Source organism: Amphiura filiformis, chromosome 13, assembly GCF_039555335.1.
Source record: "Amphiura filiformis chromosome 13, Afil_fr2py, whole genome shotgun sequence".
Classification (NCBI taxonomy): Eukaryota; Metazoa; Echinodermata; class Ophiuroidea; order Amphilepidida; family Amphiuridae; genus Amphiura; species Amphiura filiformis.
Genome location: NC_092640.1, coordinates 37,818,726 through 37,844,357, shown reverse-complemented (window position 1 = coordinate 37,844,357; position 25,632 = coordinate 37,818,726). Strand labels below are relative to the sequence as shown.

At 41.5% G+C, this 25,632-nt stretch overlaps 1 protein-coding gene across 1 annotated transcript in view; it reads left to right on the top strand.

The window, feature by feature from the left end:
• Nucleotides 1-25,632, top strand: part of LOC140168302 (kinesin-like protein KIF9) — a 59,566-nt gene that overhangs the window by 23,262 nt on the left and 10,672 nt on the right. Inside the window, exons 6-10 of the mRNA XM_072191656.1 lie at nucleotides 387-563; nucleotides 1,172-1,319; nucleotides 9,837-10,048; nucleotides 12,591-12,842; nucleotides 14,364-14,521. Coding sequence (XP_072047757.1) covers nucleotides 387-563; nucleotides 1,172-1,319; nucleotides 9,837-10,048; nucleotides 12,591-12,842; nucleotides 14,364-14,521 — 947 coding nt within the window. The remainder of the gene's footprint in view (nucleotides 1-386; nucleotides 564-1,171; nucleotides 1,320-9,836; nucleotides 10,049-12,590; nucleotides 12,843-14,363; nucleotides 14,522-25,632) is intronic.

The window sequence follows — 25,632 nt, the reverse complement described above, 5'->3', positions numbered from 1 at the left end:
TAAACATGTTTCACAATGGCCCATAGAATGATATATGTGGTATACCACAATTGGGGATGAGGCTATCACTATTTCATTCATAACATCGAAACGGAATATAATTTAGGCCTAAAATTTCATTGGGATTATGGGAAAAATATGAGATTTCTTCTGATGCTAAAATCTCCATTTTGAAAAAGTGGGGGGGTGAGGCTGTCAATCAGGTCACTCATCTTTAACGCAGGTAACACAGATTTTTATCCAAGTAGTGTTTGACCAATGAAATTACAGAATTCTTACCAACTAAAGGATGATTTTTTTTTTGTGATCTGTCATCTGTTTTAAATATTTTTCTGTAGAGTCAAGTCATATTATTATTAATAACATATTTCTTTGCTTCCTCATAGGGCGAAACAAATCGCGCCATCGCAGCTCACTCAATGAACAGCGTCTCGTCACGATCACACTGCATCTTCACAATCCATGTTGAGACGCGATCAAGAACGGAATCCACAGCCATGTACATGAAGAGTAAACTCAACCTAGTGGATCTGGCTGGCTCAGAGAGATTGAGCAAAACAGGGGTAAGATTTTACAGTTTGTCAGGGACTGCCATTTGAGGAGAGTGAGAGCAATCAATCTGTACTGCTCTCCTTAAATCTGATATAGAAGAGTGATTTTTAGCTCTCCTTAGTTAATCATTCTCTCCTTACTTTCTATTGTAAACGCTGTAAACAGCTCTCCTTGAAGGCTCCAGAAGAGCTATTTAATGCTCTCCTGCAAATTCCAAAAGACAGTCCCTGGTTTGTCAGCTTATCTATCATATTATTTAGGGTACTTCTACAAGTTAGGGATTTTTTTATTACGGTATAGGAGTGCACGAACACAGTTAAAATCTGATAAAACTTGTTGAAAAGAACCTAGTTGGGTGAGATGCTATACTATTCAGCAGCTCAACCTGATTAGCCTGTAAACAGAACTAGGTCACAAAATTTTACGCAGTTTGATCGGCGAATGAGGTGCCGGTGTGATGATGACATGATTCAATTAGCCAATCAGACACCAACTTCTGTGTCACATCGGCAGTCTGCTGAAGAACCTTGCCAAAAACTGCCTGAACATGGTCACATTGGCATTGTTTGGGACACATCTGTACTATATAGAACTAACAAATTTTAATTTTGTTTTTCAGTCTGAAGGCAAGACCCAAACAGAAGCCATGTATATCAACAAATCTTTGACATTCCTTGAGCAGACCATTATTGCATTAGCAGACAAGAGAAGGGAACATGTACCATACAGACAGACAAAACTAACTCATGCACTCAAGGACTCATTAGGTATGTTGAAAAAGTGTTTTTTAACACAGGAATAGATAAGGAGAATCGGGATGCCCTGTCCAGGGTATAATTTGTGTAGAAAATTGGTTCAAGAACAAATTTAAGAATTTGTATAGTAATTATATCTTTTGCATGCAAAATACCATTAAATTTTGTATCACTTTTCTATGTGGAGCATTTTGCTATGCAATACTAGTTAGCTATATTACACTCTGGCCCTGTTGTTTTTGTTCAGGAAAATGTGAGGGTATCATGTTTGGCCGGGAGTGCATTTGGAACAAAATGATGCCTGCATGTATGATATTGACACTGGCAGACTAGGTGTAACAGTAACCCCTTCATAGTGCAATGTACTGATTTTGGTGAAGGAGCAAACACATGGGCGCATTCACACAGAATTATTTTCATTTATGTGCTGTTGACAATATCTGAATGGCCCAACTTTTCCTCTATAGCTGCTGACAGTGTCATTATACATGACAGTAACAGGTCTGGGGTTCTCAACGCAGTCTGGAGGCTAGGTCTGACACTCCAACCAATTGTGGTTGGCCCTTAAACAGATCTGAAATGTACAGTGAAAATAGCAGAACAATGTGTATTTGGCCCTCAAACACAAATCTTTGAAATGTTTTAGCCCTCTGTAAAACCCCCTCTATAGGTAGTACAGATTTTCCTTAACCAATTTCTGTGTAAAAGGAAGTACATTTTGTAAATTTTATCACACCATTTAACCCAAAGTTTCTTCATCAAGTTACAATAGATTCCTGTTATAAATCCCTATTATGCTGTGTGTCAATTGAGCTTGCAATACATTAGGAACCTACTATATGGGCTTTGATGATTTATGATGCATCTATGATACATTGTAAATGTGACCCATCACATCAAAACCTACCACTTCGCGGCTGGCTTCATTGGCAGATAACAATGAAAGAAGATGAGAAAATATAAAGAAAATAAAAAGAATTCTGAGCTTGTTTTGCCTCATAAAACATTTTTACTATATCTGATTTCAAAAAGTAGGGTGTCATTTTCAAGCTAAAAAGAAGCAGACTCAGTACACCGGTCGATCTTACCGTTTCCGATGTTGATTAAGATACTTCTTGCATCGATCCCGAGATGCGGAAAACCAATAGTCATTTTGTCCCACATAAATGAATAAATAACAAAAACCCCGATCCCCGGTGGACTCACCCAAAAGGTGACGTCACACCATATGATCGCCCCTCGGCCTCCTTCGTCTCCGACTGACACAGACGTGCCTATCGATTGTTCATAGCACTGTGTATCAATTTCTCGACCAAAGGCGAGATATACTGGTTGTAGTTTCACACCTTAGGTAAAACCAAACCGGTATTGTTCGGCTGAGGATAGTTTTGACGGCATTTTCTGGCGAAAAAGTGACAAAAAACGATCCAAAACTTAGCTACATATCGTGCCTCCATTTGTATACGGGACACACGAGCAATTCAAAATGGCCGCTCGTTGCGCCATTCATTTTGTTTCCCACGTAAAACAACCATTGCAGCCTGTAAGTTACAATAGATGTTTGTACATACACATTGTATTTCATGTACGGTAGGTTATTGTTGCTATGTTAGGGTGATTACTCTATCGTTATGTCTTCATTACCGTCCAATAAAGACGAGTTAATCAGATATTCATACGGTGGGGATTGGTAGGGACCCGTCTGACATTTTAGTAATAAAGTTAGCCAGTCCTTACTTTACCACTAGCGTTAGCGACCAGCCTCCGTGCTCAGGTTTGCTTACTGGGCTTGAGTCGCGTGTTGGGGGGTAGTGCCCCCTCCCTTTCTCCTCGCTCGCCTCGGCCCTGTCGGGCTTGCCCTTCCCTGGTGACGGAGCGGGACCCACACCCGCTCTGTTTCACCCACAGGGAGTGCTCACGATCTTCTAGATGTCTTTCTTTTGCTTAGGACTCTCCGAGTTCCAGCTTGACGATTGGGATAGGCTCCGTCATCGCCATAAGGCGAAGAAGAAATCGACCAAGGGCACTGGTAAGGTCGATACTGGTGGATTCTGCTGTGACAGCCCCTATGGGTCATGGCAGGTCTGCTTAAGGGGGCTCCGGTCCCCGGACAAGCAAGGCGGTTCCTTCGGGACTGCTAAGCGCGTCCAAAGGCTCAGCAGCCAGCGAAAGCACTGACTATACGTCGGAGCAAAGTAGCAGGCAGCAGAGCGGTAACCACCAGCGAAAACCCTAGCGGGTTTTGCAGCAGGAGGATACCAGTCGACACGGTAGATTCTGCTGTGACAGCCCCTATGGGTCATGGCAGGTCTGCTTAAGGGGCTCCGGTCCCGGACAAGCAGGCGGTTCCTTCGGGGACTGCTAGCGCGTCCAAAGGCTCAGCAGCCAGCGAAAGCACTGACTATACGTCGGAGCAAAGTAGCAGGCAGCAGAGCGGTAACCACCAGCGAAAACCCTAGCGGGTTTTGTAGCAGGAGGATACCAGTCCTCTAGCGAAAATCCTCACGGGTTTTTAGCAGGAGGACACCCGTCTGTTGCAGGCATATCTACGGGCTCAAACAGCCACAGTAGTAGCCAGCGACGGGCAGCATGCAAGGGTCCCCCGGGCTTGCCTGGGTTGAACCCTAGCATGCATGGGTTCAGCAGAGAGCGATACCGCGGCTAACGCTGTGGGTGTAGTCTTAGCAGAACCAACTGGGGTTGTCACACGGCAGCGTTCCATGGCGGGACCGCCGAAAGTGATACCCTGGGCCCTAGAATAGCTGCTGGCTGTCCACAGGGACTGGCTGGCGATTATTCAGGGGTTGGGCTCGCAGTCTCTCACGGGACAGCGACCCAGGTGCATTCGGTGGCAGCTACAAAGACGAGCTACGGCTTGACTTCAGTGGTAGCCGCTATGCACCCGCCCATAGCTGCCGTGAGTGGTCCGCCACACACAGCGACCTTGGGCGAAGCCCTAGAGGGTACAGTAAGTAGCTTGAACAGCCTAGCTGATCAACAACCCACTTATGTCCTCGAGAGCCAGCGGAGCGTGGGTGATCCATTACCGTCAATGGGTCAATTACCCTCTCTTGATCGATCACTTTCAAATCAACAGGGCATAGCTCCATTGATTGACGCTGCCTATTCAGGTGGCGAGGTGATTGATCGGGGGTATGCACGCTCAGCTACCCGTGGTACTAGGCAAGCTCCCTCTAGCCAAGGGACAGCCGGTATAGCGGGTACCCATACACTGCGGCTTGATTCCTTGCGGGGAACGCAGTGAGGCATGGGTACAGTGGCACACAGCCGGGAGCCCTCACGGGCACCTACGCTGGAACCACGCATACAGCGGTACACAACCGGGAACCCTCACGGGTACCCATGCTAGTACCGCGCCGGTACCACGCCAGCACACAGCTTGATCCCCCAAACAGGGAACGCAGTGGGGTGAGGGTACAGCGGTCCACAGTTGGGAACCCTCACGGGTACCACGCTGATACCGCACCGGTACCGCAGCACCGCCTTAGTCGCCACAGTCTCTGTGGCAACAAGGGGAGGCGGTGCTGGTACTGCAGTACCATGGGGTTACCCTGGTGGCGGATCCTTTCAGGGTCAGCTGCCGGCTGGGTATGCCCCGCGGTACCCGCCGCAGGGTGTTTCTTCCACGGCCTAGCACCGTGGCAAGTGTCGCCTAGCGATGGCCACGCAGTACCAACATCAGCTGTTGACCAGGCCAGCCGGCATGGGGCTAACCCAGATCTTGATCAGGGTAGGCCCCGTGCTGCTAGCGCTAGGACGACGGCTGCGAGAGCATGCGGACCCAGTGGTGCCATGGCGGATACCTCAGGGTCTTGCGGGAGTACTCCCTCTTCTGCTGGCAGGTAGTCGGCGAGCCACACAGTGGTTATGCCTTCTTACCCGCTTTCAGATGCCCGTCCTCAGTTACCGTCATCATCGGAGCATGATACGGATACTGTGGGCGAGGAAAGGAGTCGGAAGCTGAGTCCGGTAGTGACATCACTACAATCTCCTTCCCCGCTGCCCCGCGAGGGAGCAACAGCACTGATCTTCCTCCGGACACCCCCTAAGGGGGAGTCCATGGAGGAGGACCAGGGATCCTTTCAGTAGGATGCTCAGCTGCTGCTTCCTCACAGGGGCGCCTGCACTCTCATTCCCGGCAAACCTCACGGGTAGATATCGTGGGGCTGTCGAGCTCAGTAGAGCTATGACGCCGCGTGCTTGCACGCTTCCTCTGCGTGTAACGCGGGAGGACCACGGGACCTACCTGAGGGGATCCGAGAGGGACCCAGATGTCGTCAAGCGTATCACGCTCAGACAACATCTGAGCTCTTCCGCGGGGTGAGCCTATTAGCGGTGCTAACAGCTAGCCTCAACGAGAGCTCCATGGGCCTAGCCCATAGGGTGTCCACTCAGCGCCGGGGGGAGGGGCCTGCCACTCCAATCGCTCAACGCGATGGAAAGGCAGGGTCCTTTTTCTCTTTGGATGCTTCTGCGCTACGGTGGAGGACCGTGCAAAGAAGCTACCAACGGGAGCACTCTGAAGAGGTCGGAAACTGCCCTTACCATGGGTAGGAGCTCCGACTTCAGCAGGCCGTGCACCACCAACAGTACCCGAGCCCACTACCTCTGCAGCACCCATTTCTGGGAGGCGCAAGGGTAGCACAGGAACAGCTGGCAAGCCCCGAAGAAGAGCAAGCGCTCTTCCAAGGGAATCTAGGCAGAGCATTCCTGGGGGCTCAGCGGTTTTTCCACAGGGGATCTCCCAGTGGGCGACCGCTTATGGCTTTCACCCAGAGGTGGGAAACCATCTCTTTGAGCGCCTGGGTATGGTCAGTGGTGAGTGGGGGTTACAGACTGGCAACCCAGTCTCCCCACATTCGTCTGCACATTTCAGAGGTCCACAGTAGTGCCGTCAGGCGGCCCCCAGCGCCGGGCACTACTGACAGGGATCACACAGCTTCTCACGAAGGCGGGCGATTGTCCCGGTCTACCCCCGTTCTACGGGTGATCTTGGAGCCATTGGCTCCAAGGAAGACTGGCGACGGGAACCCCATCCGGAACCGCAGGCTGTTGAACACGTTCTTCAGGCCCAAGAGGTTCAGAATGGGGACTCTCGCCTCGGTGCTAGCCTGCCCCATCAGGGGCATGGGAACAGCATCGCTAGATCTCTCGGACGCCTATCTGCATATGCCAATCGCCTCTCAAGATCGGAGGCATCTGCGCTTCTAGGTACAGGATCAAAATTACCAGTTTTGATACCTGCCATCCGGCCTGTCCATCTCTCCCAGGGTGTTTAACACTCTTGGTCAGAGCGGTGGCAGTGTACCTGAAGCACAGGGGTGTCAACATCAGTTGCTACCTGGACGTTTGGCTCATATACGGACGCAATCCACTGAAGACTACGGGTCTCATGGGGTTGATAGTCCGTAGGTGCGGGACCCTGGATTTTTGATCAGCTCAAAAAAGTCCAGCGTGGTCCCGACGCATGAACACCACTATTTGTAGGGGCCCAGATCACCCTCACGGAGGGGTTCGCGGTGCTCTCCCCCGAGCGGGTGAGGAACATGGTGCGGTGTGCCTGACTCTTGGCCGAGTCTCGGGCAAAACCCGCTGTGGCATGGATGAAGGTGGTAGGCCTAATGGCCAGTATGGTAGACCTCGTACTGTACTGCCGTTTCTACGTTAGGCTTACCCAACTACACCTTCTAGCCTGCTTGCAGGCCCAGTCGTCACCCAATGTCCCTCGCGGTTCCGTTGTCGGAGATCGCGCGAGAGGAACTCTGGTGGTGGACCCATCAGCCCAATTTGACCCAGGGTGTCAGGTTTCCTGCACCCCGGTATGTCACGTAGTGGCGACCATAGCGTCAAAAGCGGGGCTGGGGTCCACATCCACGGAGACTCCGTCTCGGGCCTATGGGGGCCATAGAGACAGAGTTTCACATCAACCTCCCTCGCTTACGAGGAGGTGATCGTGGAATCACATACCGTTGTCCTGACGGATAACACAACCGTGGTAGCCTACCCCAACAGACAAGGGGACTCCGGGCCACCACGATTGAGCCTGCATGCACGACACCTGATAGGGTGGTGCAAGTTCAGGCAGATTACGATGAGAGCGATACACATCGCGGGCGTCACCAGCATCCTCGCGCACAATCTGTCACGAGGAAGGGTGTCGGGACCAGCAGAATGGTCCCTTGCTCCGCAGGTCGCGCAGACGATCTTCAAGGGGATGTACCACCCCTCGAAAGATCTGTTCGCATCTCATCGCAATCATCCACTGCCGGTGTACTGCTCAAGGGTCGCGGACCCCCAAGCATTCACCGTGGACGCTCTGTCCATAGACTGGGGAGGATGACAGCTTATGCAGTCCCTCCGATCTCACTACTCATGAGGGTGGTGGCCAAGATCGGGTGGGAAGACTGCATTGTCATTCTGCTAGCGGCAAGGCCGCTGGCACTCCACGAGGTACCAGACCTACTCCGGATGCCCGGAGCGGCGGTACCCAGTCTATCACTAGAGCACCTGCAGTTAGCTGCATGGCCCTTACCAGGAACACGCAGCGGAGGATACTTTTCATCAGAAGCTGTTTTTCTCATCGCCGGGGCTAGGCGGAAGTCTACCCTCCGTGCACGTATAGCCAGAGTCTGGCTCCATACTACGCTTGGTGCAATGAGACAAATAGCTCTCCCGCTAGAGCCTCTGTGCTGCTAGTTCCGGAGTTTCTGACAGAAAAGTTCCAAGCAAGACTTCAGCGGGCCACTGGGGCCAGCTATAAGTCAGCTGTCCTCTCCATTCACCGAGGTTTCGAGGCGAATTCGACTATCATAGCCGATGGTTACCTTATTAGTCTACGCCTCGACGGTACGTTCAACGAGTGTCTACCAAAAAGGAAAGTGATCCTCCTAAGGGATCCCAACACAGTCTTAGATTACTTTAAGGGTCACCCTTTTGACCTTCCGTCAAAAGCGACGCTTAAATACGTAACTCTCAAGATGGCTTTCCGGTTTGGCGTTGGCTTCGGGACGGCGGTGCTGAGTTGCACACGGTCTCGAGGTTAGCTTCCGTGTTCACAAACACTGGAGCGACACTGTTTCGGGCGCTCTGTTCTCGTGACTACTGAACGGGCGCGGTGCATACCGACATTCGTCCCTCTCCAATCCCCAGGGTTGGGCAAGGTTCGGCTGAAGCCAAAGATAGGCTGGGGTGTCCGATAAGGCGCTGCAGCACTATTTCTTCCGAACACAAGCCTTGCGAGGGTCTCACGACCGCATTCATCACCCTTACAGAGCCTTTCGGTCCAGCCGCTGTCGCAATGGCTGGTCCAGGTGTTGGTGGGGTCCGGGGATCGCGAAGGTTTCGCGCCCCACGACCCACTCGACACGAGCTATCTCATCATCTTGGGTATACCGTTCGGTTGTCCCTTGAGGAGATCTAGCAGGCGGTGTCCCGGAAGCCACCTTCGCTTCTTCTCACGATACTTCCGTTTACGTTAGTAATCAGAGACGGGCGGGAGGTTTACCGGGACATTGTTCGGGCGATCATAATACGGTGGTGTACGGGTACCAGGTTTTCAGACTATACAGAATACTCAGCATGGTAAGAACCAGTGTCGCTATTCTTAACCACCAAACTTATTAAGTAAGGAGGTTTATGTCTGTGATCGCGTGGTCTTTTTTACTTCCCGACCGTTGGGGGAAAATATTTTCTGACCTCGCGAAAACCATCGTTACCGCTCCCGATCCCTGATCAGATGCTGACCAATCTTGTACCTCCATCCGTCGGTTACTTGCTAGATCGATCTTTCAGATGTTGATGCAAGAAGTATCTTAATCAACATCGGAAGCGGTAAGATCGACCGGTGTACTGAGTCTAGTCCCAAACAGAAATGTTTGGTAGACTCATAACCGGTGCGATCTTACCTTTCCGATGTTGATTATCCCGGACCCGCCACCCCTACAAGTTTGGTCCGGTAGGGGATCCCAAGTCGGATAAGGGCGATCATATGGTGTGACGTCACCTTTTGGGTGAGTCCACCGGGGATCGGGGTTTTTGTTATTTATTCATTTATGTGGGACAAAATGACTATTGGTTTTTCCGCATCTCGGGATCGATGCAAGAAGTATCTTAATCAACATCGGAAAGGTAAGATCGCACCGGTTATGAGTCTACCAAACATTTCTGTTTGGGACTAGTTTATCCTAGTGTTTAAATCTCCATTTTCATTTCTGCCACGAGGTGGTCTGTTTCGATGTGATGGGTCGCAAGTGTTAGTGAAATCGGTCCCACATGATGAGGGTTCAAGATTCAGTGGGCCATACTGCCTACAACTGAGCTTGTATCACCCGTACTCAAGATCACATCATTTTGTATTCTCAGTCTCAATATGATCAGCCCTCAAGACCTAATTTCATAAACTCTTTCTACCTTTGATTGTTGCAGTCCAAATTGCAGTGTAGTATGAGCATAAGTTTACAAACTGAATGAAATTTTCTGACATAAAGATTTGTTTCATCATTCTTTCAGGTGGTAATTGCAACACGGTAATGATAGCCAATATATGGGGTGAAGCGCAACAGATAGAGGAGACCATCTCCACATTACGATTTGCCACTCGCATGATGTGCATATCGATAGAGGCCGCTGTCAATGAGTTTTACGATCCTGTACTAGTGGTGAAGAAACTAGAGAAAGAGATTATTCATTTGAAGCAAGAGTTAGCAATGCATGATACATTGGTAAGTATGGAATCTGCTTATGGGTGGTATTGGAAAACCTTAGTCAGTTTGACTGCTTGTACGCATCCTGTTCGTCATGTGAAAAGAATCAATTTAGTGTTCCACATTGAATTGTACTTCCTTGGGTTCACTCACATCCATGGGATTAGCTTATTACTCAAACTTCAACTTTCTGACGGGATGTTTTATGATCATTAAGAATGCTGGGGATATGAACTGACTCTCGTTGCATTGACTACATATGTGTACATCCATATCAAAACGATGCACTTGTCGGCTGCTACATGTGTCTCATTTCACATAATAGCTAGGAATAAAAACCAGACTCATCTTAAGTGTAGATCACAACAAATAATCCCCGAAGTCACATGGTTAAGGAGTGTTTTCTGTATTCCTAAAACATGTGACTTGGGAAAGATTTGAAGTGATCTCCACTTGACATGAGTCTGGTTTTATTCCTAGCTATTATGTGAAATGAGACACATGTAGCAGCCGACAAGTACATCGTTTTGATATGGATGTACACATATGAAAAAAAAAAAAAAAATGCTTCAGAAAATTCCTTTCTTTCTATAACTTCTTTCTGTTCTTTTAATAGTAGAGTTTACCTATCTCTTTTCAACAATCTTCATGTGAGCTCTAATCATTCACTTCAAACTTCTTCCTTCCTCTTATGAAGCTGTTTTAAGGGCAGAGTAATGGGAGAGAACACAGACCATTTCGAGCATAATTATTTTTGAATTGTATGTCCAAAGTATATAAAACTATACATTTTTTGGAAAGGAAATGAGTCAAGGAATCCCATGGTGACGTCAGATTTGTTCAAAAATCTCGAGTTTTTGAAAAAATCACAAAAATGCACTTTTTTACCCCAATTTTTTTGTGACAACTTAAAAAAAAATCCGTTCGGAGTAAAAAAAAAATAGTTAGTTTTTCATGGAGAAGAGACATGAACTTAGGAAAGGTTTTTTATTTTTTTGCAATTCATCTCTTTTTTCGAAATATTGAAAAAAAACATGTGAAAAAAGCAATTTTGTCACTCTATTAAGCTAAAAATTGCACATTCTGGTGTATATTTTTGTTCAAAACAAATATTTTGAAAAAATGAGAAAACCTTCCCTAGACTTTGATGTGCTCTAAACGATAGTGCAAAAGGTTTACCTTTTGCTTGCATATTTTTCGAAAGTTATCTTGTCACAAAAATCGTACAATATTGTTAAAAATGAACTTTGAGAAATCGACGTTTTAGTAAAAAAATGTCAAAATTATGCACAAAACGTCCCTATATTTTAAAACGGCAAGACTTTCACGCTTGTAAAAGCTGCATCTGGTGCATGGTCTAAATATGCATCTTTTTGCACCAATGAATCTATAATGTCTGTTTTTAGTGCGCCTAAATCCAAAATAATTAAAAAATCTTAGTGGCTTTTTCACCGCAAATTTTTGTTTTGTTTACATCACATTTGCTGGCGTTAACAACATACCGAATGCGCCTTGACTGCGTTGGACATACGCGCAGAGTTTGCGCCAGCGTCATGCGACGCGAATCGCTGCAGTAATCACAATATTTCGCATTCTCGCATTGCCGCTCATTATTTCCCGCCAATTTACTAAGCTGTCTTGAGCCATGTGACTTTTTAGAGTAGAAAAGAGTGAAATAAATCAAGCAAAAATACAAGTAAATATTAGGAAGTTGTATTTTTATCAGTTTCAAGTGAAAGAATACATCTTAGTGTTGATAAATATCACGAAATCTCAAATTCGGGTGTGGACGAATGTGTCTCCCCTTACTCTGGCCTTAAGTTGAAAGATAAAGTAAAAGACGGCTTGATCATGTGGGTTACATGTGAGTCGCATTTGAGCCAACCTACCCACAATGCTTCACTTATAGTTTAAAGTGACAATTGACAATTTTGGAGCGACTCCGCTAATAAACAATTCCAACAATAGGGTTTGGACATTACAATCAGGGTGACACAATGCTATGCAGCATTCAACAAATTAGGTGCTTATTACTTAATGACATGATAGCTATTCTTAGTCAGTGGATGTGGTTTAGCTTGTAAGTGCTAAATTTTATTAGTTCCTGATTGTCATCTATGACAGTATCAAGGGTAGTGGCCATGTCATCACAGAAAACGCTTGTCGAGGTGCGCGTTGTAGAACGCGATCGAAGTATGCGCAACTAAACTAAACAAGTGCGAAGAATCTGATAAAGGGTGTGGTCAATTTGTCCCTGTTTGTCTTATCTAGTTATTGCATAAAGATATGTTTTATGTAAGAATTAAGTCATCATCTTGCAGGATTTGCTTATTTATAAGCAGGCTTGGGGGACTATTATGAGGCAAGCAAGATCAGGCTTTTTGGGACTATAATGAAGCAAGCAAGCTAAGAGTGAACGTCCTCCTAAAATGCTCTCTTACAATATCCTCAGTAAAGTGTTGTAATTTTCAAAAGTCAAAGCCTGTACATGTAGAAGGAACTAATAAGTAGCTTGATTTTAACTTTTAACTTGTGTGTTCATGCGTCATTACATTTGCAGGCCAATCGCAGCCAAATCAACTATGAACCTCTCTCAGACTCACAGCTCATGGAGGTAGACACCCAGGTTAGACGCTACTTGGACGGTTCCTTAGATGAGTTGGACATTGTTAACATCAGACAAATTCAGAATATCTTTGGCACGTTCAAGAAACTTGTGGGCCAGATGGAGATGGACGTAGAGGCTAGACTTAGAGCAAAGTATACAATGATTGATAGGTCAGACCCAGCTGCCATTGCTGCTGCACAGAGGGTAAGATAATGTTGACCAGTATGGTGACCAGTAAAGGTGGGTGACCTGATTGACAGCCTCATCCCCCTACTTTATCCCATCAAAATGCAGATTTTGGTATCTGGTGACAGTGCATATTTTGTAAGACTGGAATTTATTTCATTTAGGCAGTTTGAACAAAAACATGGCAGTTTTGTAATTACCCCGTAAGTGGTGTACTGTTCTATGTGCAACTGCGATACATAATTTTGCTGTTAGATTCCAAATCACTGGAGCAATTTAACTCAAAGAATGTTTTGCGTGATGGGCAGGGACAGGCGATTTGTGCGGAACATTTTTTCCGCGCAATTGGCTATTTTTTCCCTATGGGCATGGATGTATGATTTTCACTGAAAAAAAAAAAGTTCTGTGCAATCTCCGCGCAATTTGCTATTTTTTCCGCACAAATCGCCTGTCCCTGGTGATGGGTTTTAGTGAGGTTGAAAACACCATGTGTTACAATGGGAACACCCACCTTCAAATATCCCACAATAATGTAGTAAAGTTAATTTATTATTTATTATCTCAGTTATGCCACTGAAGAATGTAAAAAAGATCAATACCATTATGATGCTACACTTATGCTATGCATATCTTACAGGAGCTGCACGAATTACTTGGGATGAGTGATGGTGGGAGTACTAGGGATGGGAAAAGTATGGGAACCATCAAGTGTGGGATACAGGTACTCTAGGGGTGTAAAACAAACTGTAAACTCAAAAGAATTAAATGTAGCAAATCACAGTCAAGGCTATATGACTCTGTTTTTGCAGCTAGTATCATATTCTTGAAAAAAAAAAATTAAATTTTGATTTAGTGACTTGGCATGAAAATGTGATGGATAATAATGTTGTATTGCTGAATTTTGGCCATAAAATATGTGAATTGAGTCAGATTCAGATTTATTGTTTTAAACTCACTGGATACAAAAAATAAAATACAAAGATCAAATGCATTTCAAAATGAGTGAATGAGTGACAGATAAGTCCAAGAAATGCTGTAGTCCAGTGATTACTGAGAATCATTTTGACACAATAGAAGAACCGTATGACGGACTTTTTAAGAAAAAAGATATACCCAGTTTTGTGCTGTCATTCTAATCAATACAAGTACAAGACATGTACATGTACTTGTAGACTGATCTTTGACATGAATATTGCAATTTGCCAATCGCCCCCACTTTCAAACTGCCACAAGCACATAGCTAATCTTGCTACCATTTTTGAATCACCAGTGAGCTAAATTGCGTAGTGGGAAATGTTTTACTTCCTCTACTTCTTTTATGATGTTTTCATGTTTTTTATTTTAATGTGGACAGAATTTCACATTATAAAAGTGTGTCTGTATCAATAATAGATTTGTATGTTTTGTGCTCAAAACATCATTGATTGTACAACTATTTGAGGTAAAATGCATTTCTAGGGAATGTGTTTTGTGTATAAAAGCAAACCAGATGATTAACAATTTTACTGTTAACAATTTGTTTATGCTCTTAACCTTCAGGCTGGTGTTGTATTTGATGAGCATGGTGGTGCATCGTATGTAGGAGATGTTGATGGGCAAGGCTTTGGTCTTGGTATGGCTCCAGCCTCAGCTAAACCAACACATTCAGCAGTAGCATCAGCCAAGAAACGTGGCAGGAGATCTAAGGACAGAAGCAGGTAGGTCGTAACTATGAGGAATGCCATCATGCTGCTGATATAGTGATAGTTATGAACTGATACAAATTTTATCAAAATTATTAAAATTTGATATTTTTCAAATTTTGATATATAACAGTCCTCGAAATAAATTTTATAAATCTAATGATATATTCTTAAAGTGTATGTAGCTGGGAGGAAAAGCCGACGATCAATTGAAAATTTTGACCTTTTATATTGAAGATATGGATTTTTTTCCCAAAAGACCTTTTTTTGTGTGTTTTGGGGAAAAAAATCCATATCTTCAATACCAAAGGTCAAAATTTTCAATTGATCGTCGGTTTTTCATCCCACCTACATACATCATCAGATTTATAAAGTTTACTTCAAGTACTGTTAAATATCAAAAATATCAATTTTAATGATTTGCCATAAAATGTGTATTACATTGCTTAATTTCAAAAAATCAAAATTATTTGATATCAAAAGGACATTCTTCGTATTCAGAATGCAATTCGATATGTCTGATGTGCTCTAATGTCCCACAATAAATACTGTCCAAACGTTCATACCCCTTCCCTTAAGCCTTTTAAATCTATACCAAGAAATGTGGACAGAAGCAGGCGAGTGATAGCTATGAGGAATGCTATCATGCTGCTGATATGTAGTGTTACAGCTATGAGCTTGTACAAAGCCTTATCTACACCAAGATATCCAACTATATATTAGAGATTAAAAATATTGTTTTGAGACCTAGCTGTGTCTCTATCGCCTGATATAACCTGCAGAGATAGCATTATTTTTGTGTGAAACAACTTGGCGTGCCACCTCGTTATTCCACTTAAAATAATGTGTTATATCAGGCAATACTTTTATTCTCATTCTTAAACAGATCATACTTAAAATCATTATTTGTATGTAATTTATGTGTGGCCACTATTTATGGCTATGTTCATCAAGTTGAACTAGTCACTCCCATGCACAAAATCCGCAAATTCATTAAGAGTAGTATTGCGTACCAGTCAAAGAAAATCAAAAATAGTTGGCAGACTTCAAAAAATGGAATTTCTTCTTACTTTATATCAGGATGCAACTTTGGTCAAAGTCTACAAAAATCAAAACTATTTCATCACTGCACCTTCGTTACCATAGCAACGGCCAAAACATCAAAATGACAGGTTTTAGACTATTTTGGCACTTTTACAAGGCTAAAAAAATAACAAGTTTCAGGATTCGCCATGTAAAGGAATAATAGAGATAAACCTTGTAACTTCTAAAACATAATTGGCAACATCTAAGCTTTCTAAAAATACAGTTGTTTTAACAAACAGTCTGTCCTACTTGGGATATTCCATTGTTTCAAATAGGGGTGTTTTTCTCAATTTTGACTTTCTGAAATATAGCAATATTCAATGAGCTGTAACCCCAAAGTGGTGCTTTTTATATGTATATATTTTTCAGTGGGGCTGGACTAGATAGTACTGTACCCAAATAAATAAAAACAAGTTTTGGTAATTTTAATATAGGCAAACAGTGTTGCCATAAAGATAGGTATTTTTCCATAAAATAAGAGTTAGACCAGGTTAAAAATGTTACCACACATGAAAGGAAACATTCTCACATAGTTTTTCTGGACCAGTTTTTCATGAGCAACAAGAATTTATGAGGTAAAAATAAAACCATGTATCCTGAGAACTTCCTGTGAGGGCGCTTTATTCAAAATGGCTGCCAAAATCCAATGAAAAGCTACTATACGTTTAAAAAGGTTGTATAAAAGATAAAAGTGACTAGATTTCGGATTTGTATTGATGAAAGTAATGTATAACTAAGTCAATGTATTAATAGAATGGTACCAACAGGTCACAGTTGGGAAGCGCTTTTCAAAATGGCCGCCAAAAACCAATGAAAAGCCTATATATGGTTAAAATAGTCACTTATGAGGTATGATTGCAGTGGCGTAACGTCATAGGGGCACGGGGTTACATGGCCCCCAATCGATCTGAATTTTAAAAATCCCATAGGAAAGTTGCCAAAAAACGGACTGCCACCCATATTGGTTCGTGCCCCCGGTTACGGTTCGCTATCTCTAAGGTTCGCTATCTCTAAGGTTCGCTATCTCTAAGGTTCGTTATCACTAATTACGAAAAAGGTTCGCTATACCTAAGGTTCGATATCACTAATTTTGAAAAAGGTTCGGTATTTCTAAGGTTCGATATCACTAATTTTAAATAAAGTTCGCTATCTCTAATTTTAAATAAGGTCCGCTATCACTAATTTATTGAAGGTTCGCTATCTCTAAGGTTCGCTATCACTAATTTAAAATAAGGTCCGCTATCTCTAATTTTAACAATCCCGGTATCCCTAAGGTTCGCTATCTCTAATTTTAAATAAGGTCCGCTATCTATAAGGTTCGCAATCTCTATAAGGTTCGCTATCTCTAAGGTTCGCTATCACTAATTTCAAATAAGGTTCGCTATCTCTAATTTTAAATAAGGTTCGCTATCTCTAATTTTAAATAAGGTTCGCTATCTCTAATTTCAAATAAGGTTCGCTATAGCGGTCCTTATTTAAAATTAGAGATAGCGGACCTTATTTGAAATTAGAGATAGCGGACCTTATTTAAAATTAGAATTAGTGGACCATATTTAAGATTAGTGATAATGAACCTTAGGTATAGCGAACCTTAATCGAAATTAGTGATAACGAACCTTAGAGATAGCGAACCTTAATTAATTAGGGATAGCGAACCTGAAACAAAATTAGTGATAGCGAACCTTAGGTATAGCGGACCTTTATTGGAATTAGTGATAACGATCCTTAGAGATAGCGAACCTTCAATAAATTAGTGATAGCGGACCTTAATCAAAATTAGTGATAGCTAACCTTATTTTAAATTAGTGATAGCGAACCTTATTTATAATTAGTGATATCGAACCTTAGAACTAGCGAACCTTATTCTAAATTAGTGATATCGAACCTTAGAAGTAGCGGACCTTTTTTTAGGTATAGCGAGCCCTTTTCTCTATTAGAGATAGCAGGATTCTGATCTCCATAGACTTTACACGTTAGTGATAGCGAACCTTAGAGATAGCGAACCTTAGAGATAGCGGACCTTAGAGATAGCGGGATGTCACCCGTGCCCCCTCCCATATGATAATTGGTGCTACGCTACTCTATGATTGACCAGATTTTGGTTAAGCATTGATAGCAGTAATGTAAATCTACGTCAAGATATTAATAGGAAGGTGCCAGGAGGTCACAGCTGAGGGCACTTTTCAAAATGGCGGACCAACATAGTACACCATTAAACTTAAAAATAATAGTGACTTAAAAAGAGGTATAATTGACCAGATCTTGAATTAATATTGATCCCAGTACAGTAAAATTAAGTCAATGTAATAATAGGAAGATACCGGAGGTCGCCTTTCAAAATGGCCACCAAAAAGAGCGGCATGATATCAGCCACAAAGCCACAGATAAAAGTGTTAAGAAAGAAAGTTGTCTTTGATAAGAGAATGTAATAGTTGTCTTCTATGAATCATTCAATAGTTGTCTTTGATCATTGTCACCTCTAAGCAAGTGTTTCAGAGTGCTATATACCGAGCTACAGAGTGCTATATAGCGAGTCAAGATGGCTAATATGATCACCAAATCTCCAAAATGACCACCAGAGAATTGTCCCTATGTATTGACAAAGGGCAGGATATTTACTTCATACTCTTCTTGGTTTCACTGAATTCTTTTATTGTGTGTTTATCTTCAAGTAGTAGAGTAAAGTTACCACATGACCCCAAAAAAATTGCAACAGAAGGATTTTTGGTATTTTCTTGCAGTATAATGTCCAATAAATAACATATCAAAAGTTTACAAAAATTGAACTTGGGCGAGGGGTCCAACTGTGACGTAATCAAAATGGCCACCAAAAGCTGGAAAAATACCCAATAATCAACTAATTTTATCCATTTTTCACTCGTTATTGTGGGTTCCACTGGTAACAACCTTGTTCAGAAGTACATTACTAGATATAGTAATGAATCTTTAAATTGTGGTATTCAGATGGAGCAATTTGACAGCCATAATGAATTTCAAAATGGCCGCCATTTTGGTATTTTGGCTTATGAAGTGAAATCATACATGTAATTGTAAGGCAAAACTTAAGGTGTTAGATTTTCTAAAATAGTCAATATCCTTTGCACCAATATTCCCATTCAAATTTATATAGAGGTAGGCATACAAACCAAATTGGCAGCAAGAGTGAATTTCAAAATGGCCACCATTTTGGTATGTTGGCTTATTGAGTTAAATTATGCACGTATTGTAACTTGAAACTTAAAGCGACAGAAATTCTAAAATAGCCAACATTAATATTATACTTTCAAGTAGGCATATGTACTAATTTGGCAGCCATATTTACCATATGCAATTCCTTTGTTTGCAGTAGTATGCATCGACCACATTGTATGTATGTTGGAATTAGTTGTCATCATCATCATCATCATCTCAGAATAGTTCTTGATCCATATTCTTACATATAGCCTATGTGTCCACATACTTCAGTGTAATTGAGTCCATTCTTTCTGCTGCTACATTTCTTTGTGATGCATCCTGTAGAACAATTGCATCGAATCATCTTCAGCAATGATTCTGGTGCTGGACTTCTTTTCATCATGAATGGAACAAATCTGTCACCTAATAAACAATCCATCCCCAGTCAGATACGTTCTCCTCGAGTTAAGCTTTGCAGCAGAGGCTGTGGGTGGAAGTCTTTCAGGTTTAACAAAGTTCTCTGCTGGGCAAACTTTTTTGGAAAGAAACCTGTAGCATAAGGATTCCAAAGACTCTGATTGCTGACCATTAAACAAGGACACCATTGCTTTGCAGTCTTCACTTTCTATATATTCTTGATCCATACTGGGAGTGCAAAATGCCTTGGAACAAGCTTGTAATACAGGATCACCATTGATAATGTTGTGCAATACAGACTTCATGCCTACCCCAAATATTCTTGAAGTAGTGTTGCAACCTGAAAACGCATAGGCAAACAACAAATCATTTCTGTTGCATACGCTCCCCAATTAGTTTAATGAGTGTCTGTTTGTTCAGATCATTTCTTTTTTGCCAGCAAATTGCCAGCATCTGATATGTCTACCTTATTTGCAACCCGACTTTTGCAGCGCTGATTCGTGTTATACTTTGTGTTTTGTCCACCAGTGTATCTATCAAAGACAACCGTGGCCTTGCCATAGTGATCAAATGTGAAAGATATATAATTATCAGCAAGGGAACTATGGGTGCTTCCTTCTGTCCACTTCAAGCGATGTAGAAGAGAACCTCCATCAAGAACATAGTGATCAGTCCTTAGAACCATCTCACGGCCATCAGCCTCTGATGAGGACACATGATCCTGTATGGCTTGTAGTAGTGGTGCTTTATCTGGAAACCAGAAACTTTTGAAACAACAGAGCTGGAACAATGGTTTGGTCATCAGTGACCTTGACAGTCCATGCAGATGCAAGGGTCTTGACTCTAGTCTTCCGTTTGTAGCTATATGAAAAGACAGCTTGTCCTTCCATTTTGTTTGACTGTATCCTTGCCTACTTTGAACCGGTTTTGCATGTGACTCACTTATCAGACTGAGGCTGATGCCCCTGAGACAGTTCCAAGGACTGATCACTATGTTCATGATGGAGGTCTCTTCTGATAATTATGCATCTTTCACATTTGATCAATATGGCAAGGCCACGGTTGTCTTTGATTGATACATTGGGGACCGTATGCACCAGAAAGGATGTCATCTGATCCACGCTGAAGGAGATACCGATATTGATACAGTGAACATGGTGAAAGCAGCAGTCGCATCATTTAAGTCAACAACCCTAATTGGAGAAGACACATCTGTTGGTATTACTTCTTCATTATGCAGAAAAGGACTGCAAGGACTTGTACTTTCGGTCTGACAATGATAAACCATATGTATGATATCAAAGGTTCCCAAGCGCTTACTCAGTTATGACATTTGTTCGGATTTCTTGTTTGCCCATGCGTTTTCAGGTTGTGACACTACTTCAAGAATAGTTGTGGTAGGCAAGTCTGTATTTTAACAAAATCATCAATGGTCATCCTGTATTACAAGTTTGTTCCAAGGCATTTCACGCTCTCAATAGATGGATCAAGAATATGTATAAAGCGAAGGCTGCAAACCAATAGTGTCCCTGTTTAATGGTCAGCAATCAGAGTCTTTGGAATCCTTACGCTACCGGCTTCTTTCCCCAAAAAAATGCAGAGCAAAGAGCTTTGTTAAACCTGAAAGACTTCCACCCACAACCTCTGCTGCAAAGCTTCACTCCAGGAGAATGTATCTATAGGTCATGCAGTGGACGTGTAAAAGTGATGGTATGCATCCAATTGACTGGGGTGGATTCTTTAAGGTGACAAATTTGTTCCATTCATGATGAAAAGAAGTCCAGCGCCAGAATCATTGTTGAAGATGATTCGATGCAATTGTTCTACAGAATGTATCACTATGAAATGTAGGTGCAGAAAGAATGGACTCAATTGCAATGGAGCATGTGCACACATATGCTAATGTGAGAACATGGACAAGGAACTATTCTCAGATGATGATGACAATTAATTCCAACATACATACAATGTGGTCGATGTATACTACTGTAAACAAAGGCATCGAATTGTGGAATAGCAAGATGAATTTTGTTTACTTCAATAATATACTGTAAGCAACATATTGATTTTTATAATGGTGATTATAGCTGACAGCCATTTTGAAATGCTATATGGCTGCCAAATTGGTACATATGCCTACTTAAAAGTAATTTTAATGGTACTATTGGTGCATATGATGTTGGTTATTTTAGAATTTATGTCGCTTTAAGTTTCAAGTTGCAATACGTGCATAATTTAACTCAATAAGCCAACATACCAAAATGGCGGCCATTTTGAAATTCACTGTTGCTGCTTATTTGGTTCGTATGCCTACCTCTATATAAATTTTAATGGGAATATGGGTGCAAAGGATATTGGCTATTTTAGAAAATCCAACGCCATAAGTTTCGCCTTACAATTACGTGCATGATTTGATTTCATATGCCAAAATACCAAACTGGCGGCCATTTTGAAATTCATTATGGCGGCCAAATCGATCAATCTAAATATCATATTACAAAGATTCATTACTACATCCAGTAATGTACTTCTGAACAAGGTTGTCAGCAGTGGAACCCACAAAAACAAGTAAAAAATGGATGAAATCAGTAGATTAATGGGTATTTTTCCAGCTTTTGGCGGCCATTTTGATTACGTCACAGTTGGACCACTCGCCCAAGTTGAATTTTTGTAAACTTTTGATATGTTATTCATTAGACCTTATACTGTAAGAAAATACCAAAAAAGCTTCTGTTGCAATTTTTTTGGGGTTGGGGGTAGCTGTGTCATATTTTGATCCTACTAAAGATCACTCACAGCGATATCACTACATTGAGAAAATTATTCTTCATTATCTAGCCTATCTGAAATCAAAGCGGCATATAGGTCATATATATCTTCTTTTGTGAAAACGTTGCATTCTCTGAAAAGAAGATAGCTGCACTTTGAGTCTGCTAAAACCGTTTCCTTCTTTGACACCAATAGACTGTTTTGTTCTCGATGTTGGTATAGAAACTGTTGAAATCACAAAACAACTGTGATTACCTGGCGATAACTTTGGATGTCATTATTGTAATACCTCTTGTTTTTCTCTCAACATACTTGATGCTTTATGTCAAGGAAAAATGCAACAATGATCAATTGTCTTGCATATAGGCCTACTGGCAAAAAATGTTTTGGAAAAGCGAAATCCTCATATATACATCATGATTGGTAGGTGTAAATGTCCAGACTAAAGCCATCGGGTCAACGGCACATGCAATGCCAGTTGCCTCTGCTGTAACTTCAAGAAGCTAAGTTACAAGCATTTGATTAGACGAAAATCCAGTTTTAAAAGTGACACACTGGCCTGTTCAAAACAACACGGACTAGACATCTGGTTTGAGAGTGGTAATGGCTAATTTGTGTGTGCCTTTGATTCAAAAGAAAAGGAACAAAAGAAAACTGAAACAAAAGAGCTGACATATAAAAACTGAAATAAATATTGCTTTAAATAAAGCTTCATTGAAGAAACTGTGTAGTCTCTTTGTTGCGCTTGTTGGAATCTTTTTGCACATCGTATAGGCCAATTTGTCACTTTTAAAACTGGACCTTCGTCTATTCAATTGCTTGTACATTTGATTCAATGTAGTGTCATAATGTGCAGGATTAGATCTATTACAATTAAACAAATTTACCCCAATAATGGTTAAGTTTTGAAATTGTGCTTATTTTTCCAAGTGTAAGGATCCGGGGGGGGGGGCACTCAACTTTAGAAGTGACGGGTATGTGCCTACCGGTGTCGCGAAGTAGGGGCCTATCGGTAACAAAGCGTTATTTTAAAAAAGGGGGTCATTGGGTACAAACAAAATAAAAAAAGGGGTCATTGGGTGTAATATTTTGAAAAAAAGGGGGTCATTGAGTATAAGATTTCAAAAAATGGGTCATCTGGTTGAAATTTTTGAAAAAAATGGAGCAAAATTTTGAAAGTTTCGGCAAAATTTTGAAAAAATGGAGCATAATTTGAAAGTGTTGACATTATTTTGTTGCATTTTGATGATGTTCTTCTAGAAAAAAGGGGGTCATTGGGTAGCCGCAACCAAAAAAGGGGGTCATTGGGTAGCCGCAACTAAAAAAAGGCGGGTCATCGGGTATGACCTTTAAAAAACGGGGGGTCATCGGGTATGACTTGTCATAAGGGGGGGCCTATTGACAGGCACATACCGTCGCTTCCAAAGTTGAGTGCCCCCCCCCCCCCGGTAAGGATACTTTCTTGGCGCAGTATGTTTAGTTAATATGTTGCCCTTCGTGAACATATAGGGACAATAAATTATTCCTATGGCCATTTTAGTGGTCATCTTGACTTGGTGACTCGTTCTTTTGCACCCTCAAAACGCTTACTTAGAGGTGTCAATGATTGAAGACAACGATTACATCAAAGACAACTATTTCAATGTTTCAAATATTTTTTTTCAATAACATTTGTGGCTGATTATACTGTACTTTGATAAATATTATCCAAATTCAGATCAATTATGCCTCTTAAGGTGGTATTGGATGCATTTTCTAGAAATTAGAAAATGCTTTGAGCATGTTTTAAACAGATTAATTGAGTAGGGTTAAGTACACTGATCAATGTGTTTTTGTTTGAGCAAATCGGACATACGGTTTCCATAATACATCAATTTATATTTTCTTTGTATCCTATTGTTTTTGTCAATAATCAATATAGTTAATGAGCTAAAAGGACTGGAAAGGCTCATTAATATGTAATTTTTGCCAATATTTTGCTAAAAATCAATGCATAAATGTACAGGGTACTTTTATTTTACATACTTTTGCCCTGAAACTTGGTCAAAGTGTTTCTAATATGTTCTAATGTATTATATAGTGAAGCCGCCCTCTAATTTGCATATTTGCATAATTAATGAGCTAATTTGCATAAATGCTAATTAATTATGCAAATATGCAAATTAGGGGGCGGCTTCACTATATAATACATTAGAACATATTAGAAACACTTTGACCAAGTTTCAGGGCAAAAGTATGCAAAATAAAAGTACCCTGAACATTTATGCATGGATTTTTAGCAAAATATTGATAAAAATTATATGTTAATGAGCTTCTCCAGTCATTTTAGCTCATTAACTTTATTGATTATTGATAAAACAATAAGATACAAAGAAAATACAAATTGATATATTTTGAAAACCGTATGTCCGATTGACTCAAACAAAAGGCATATTGATCAGTGTACTTTTCTACTCAATTAATCTGTTTAAAACATGATTAGAGCACTTTTATAATGCCTCCATAACCACCTTAAGTGACGATGTACTATATATATAAGCTTTTCATTGGATTTGGCAGCCATTTTGAAAAGCACCCTCAACTGTGACCTCCTGGTACCTTCCTATTGAAATCTTAATTTAGCGTTACATTACTGTCATCAATACTTAAACCAAAATCTAGTCAATTATACCTCATAATTGACTATGGTAACCGCATAATGCTTTTTTTTTTAAAATTTTGGCGGCCATTTTGAAAAGCATCCCCAACTGTGACCTCCTGGTACCTTCTTATTAATATACTGACTTATTTATACATTACTTTCATAAATACAAATCCATAATCTAACAAATTCTATCTTTTATCCGCCTATTTTAAGAGCATAATTGTTTTTCATTGGATTTTGGCAGCCATTTTGGAAAAAAAAGCGCCCTCACAGGAAAGTTTTCAGGATACAGGATTTTTACCTTATACATTCTTGTTCCTCAGTTTCTCCTTTCATGTGTGGGACCTTATTTTGAACCTGGTCTATTTGGCCGTTTTTCAGCATAGCTGTATGATAGGTAATAACAAGATGGGCAACAGCTCCACTGAGAGACGTTTTTTTCTGGCAACACTGTCATTAAAATATTTTCAAATCGTGTCTCACTTTACGGTGTATTGATGCCAACTTCTTTTGGTACATTATCAACCCTAATCAGGATTTTCAGTGAAAGTAAATGCTCAAAATCCCTATTTTTCCACACTACCTTATAATGTCAACAATCTAAAAAGTTCAAAGTTTCTGGCAACACTGCTCTCCAGTACAACAATTACCAGAACTTTTTTTTCTATAGATAGGTAGACCAATACCTTATCTACTAGAGCTGTGGTCGGCACCGTTTTTTATTGTCGACATGTCGATATAATTCGTATACCGACGTCGACAGTGTGTCGACATAAAAAAAAATTCTAAAAAAACAAAAACAAAAAAAACAAAAATTTTTTTAAATTTTCAAAAAATATTTTGGCCAGAAAATCAAGTTATAGGCCCAAACTGACTTGTTATTCAAGGTTGAAACCAGAGAAATACTGCTACTCGAAAAAAAAAAAAATGCCAATTTTTTTTTACAAAGTTAAGAAAAAAGTTGTACATTTTAATTACTTTTGTTTCTATTGAACAGCTAGCAATGCATACTAATTCAATGTGTCCCTGACTGTTC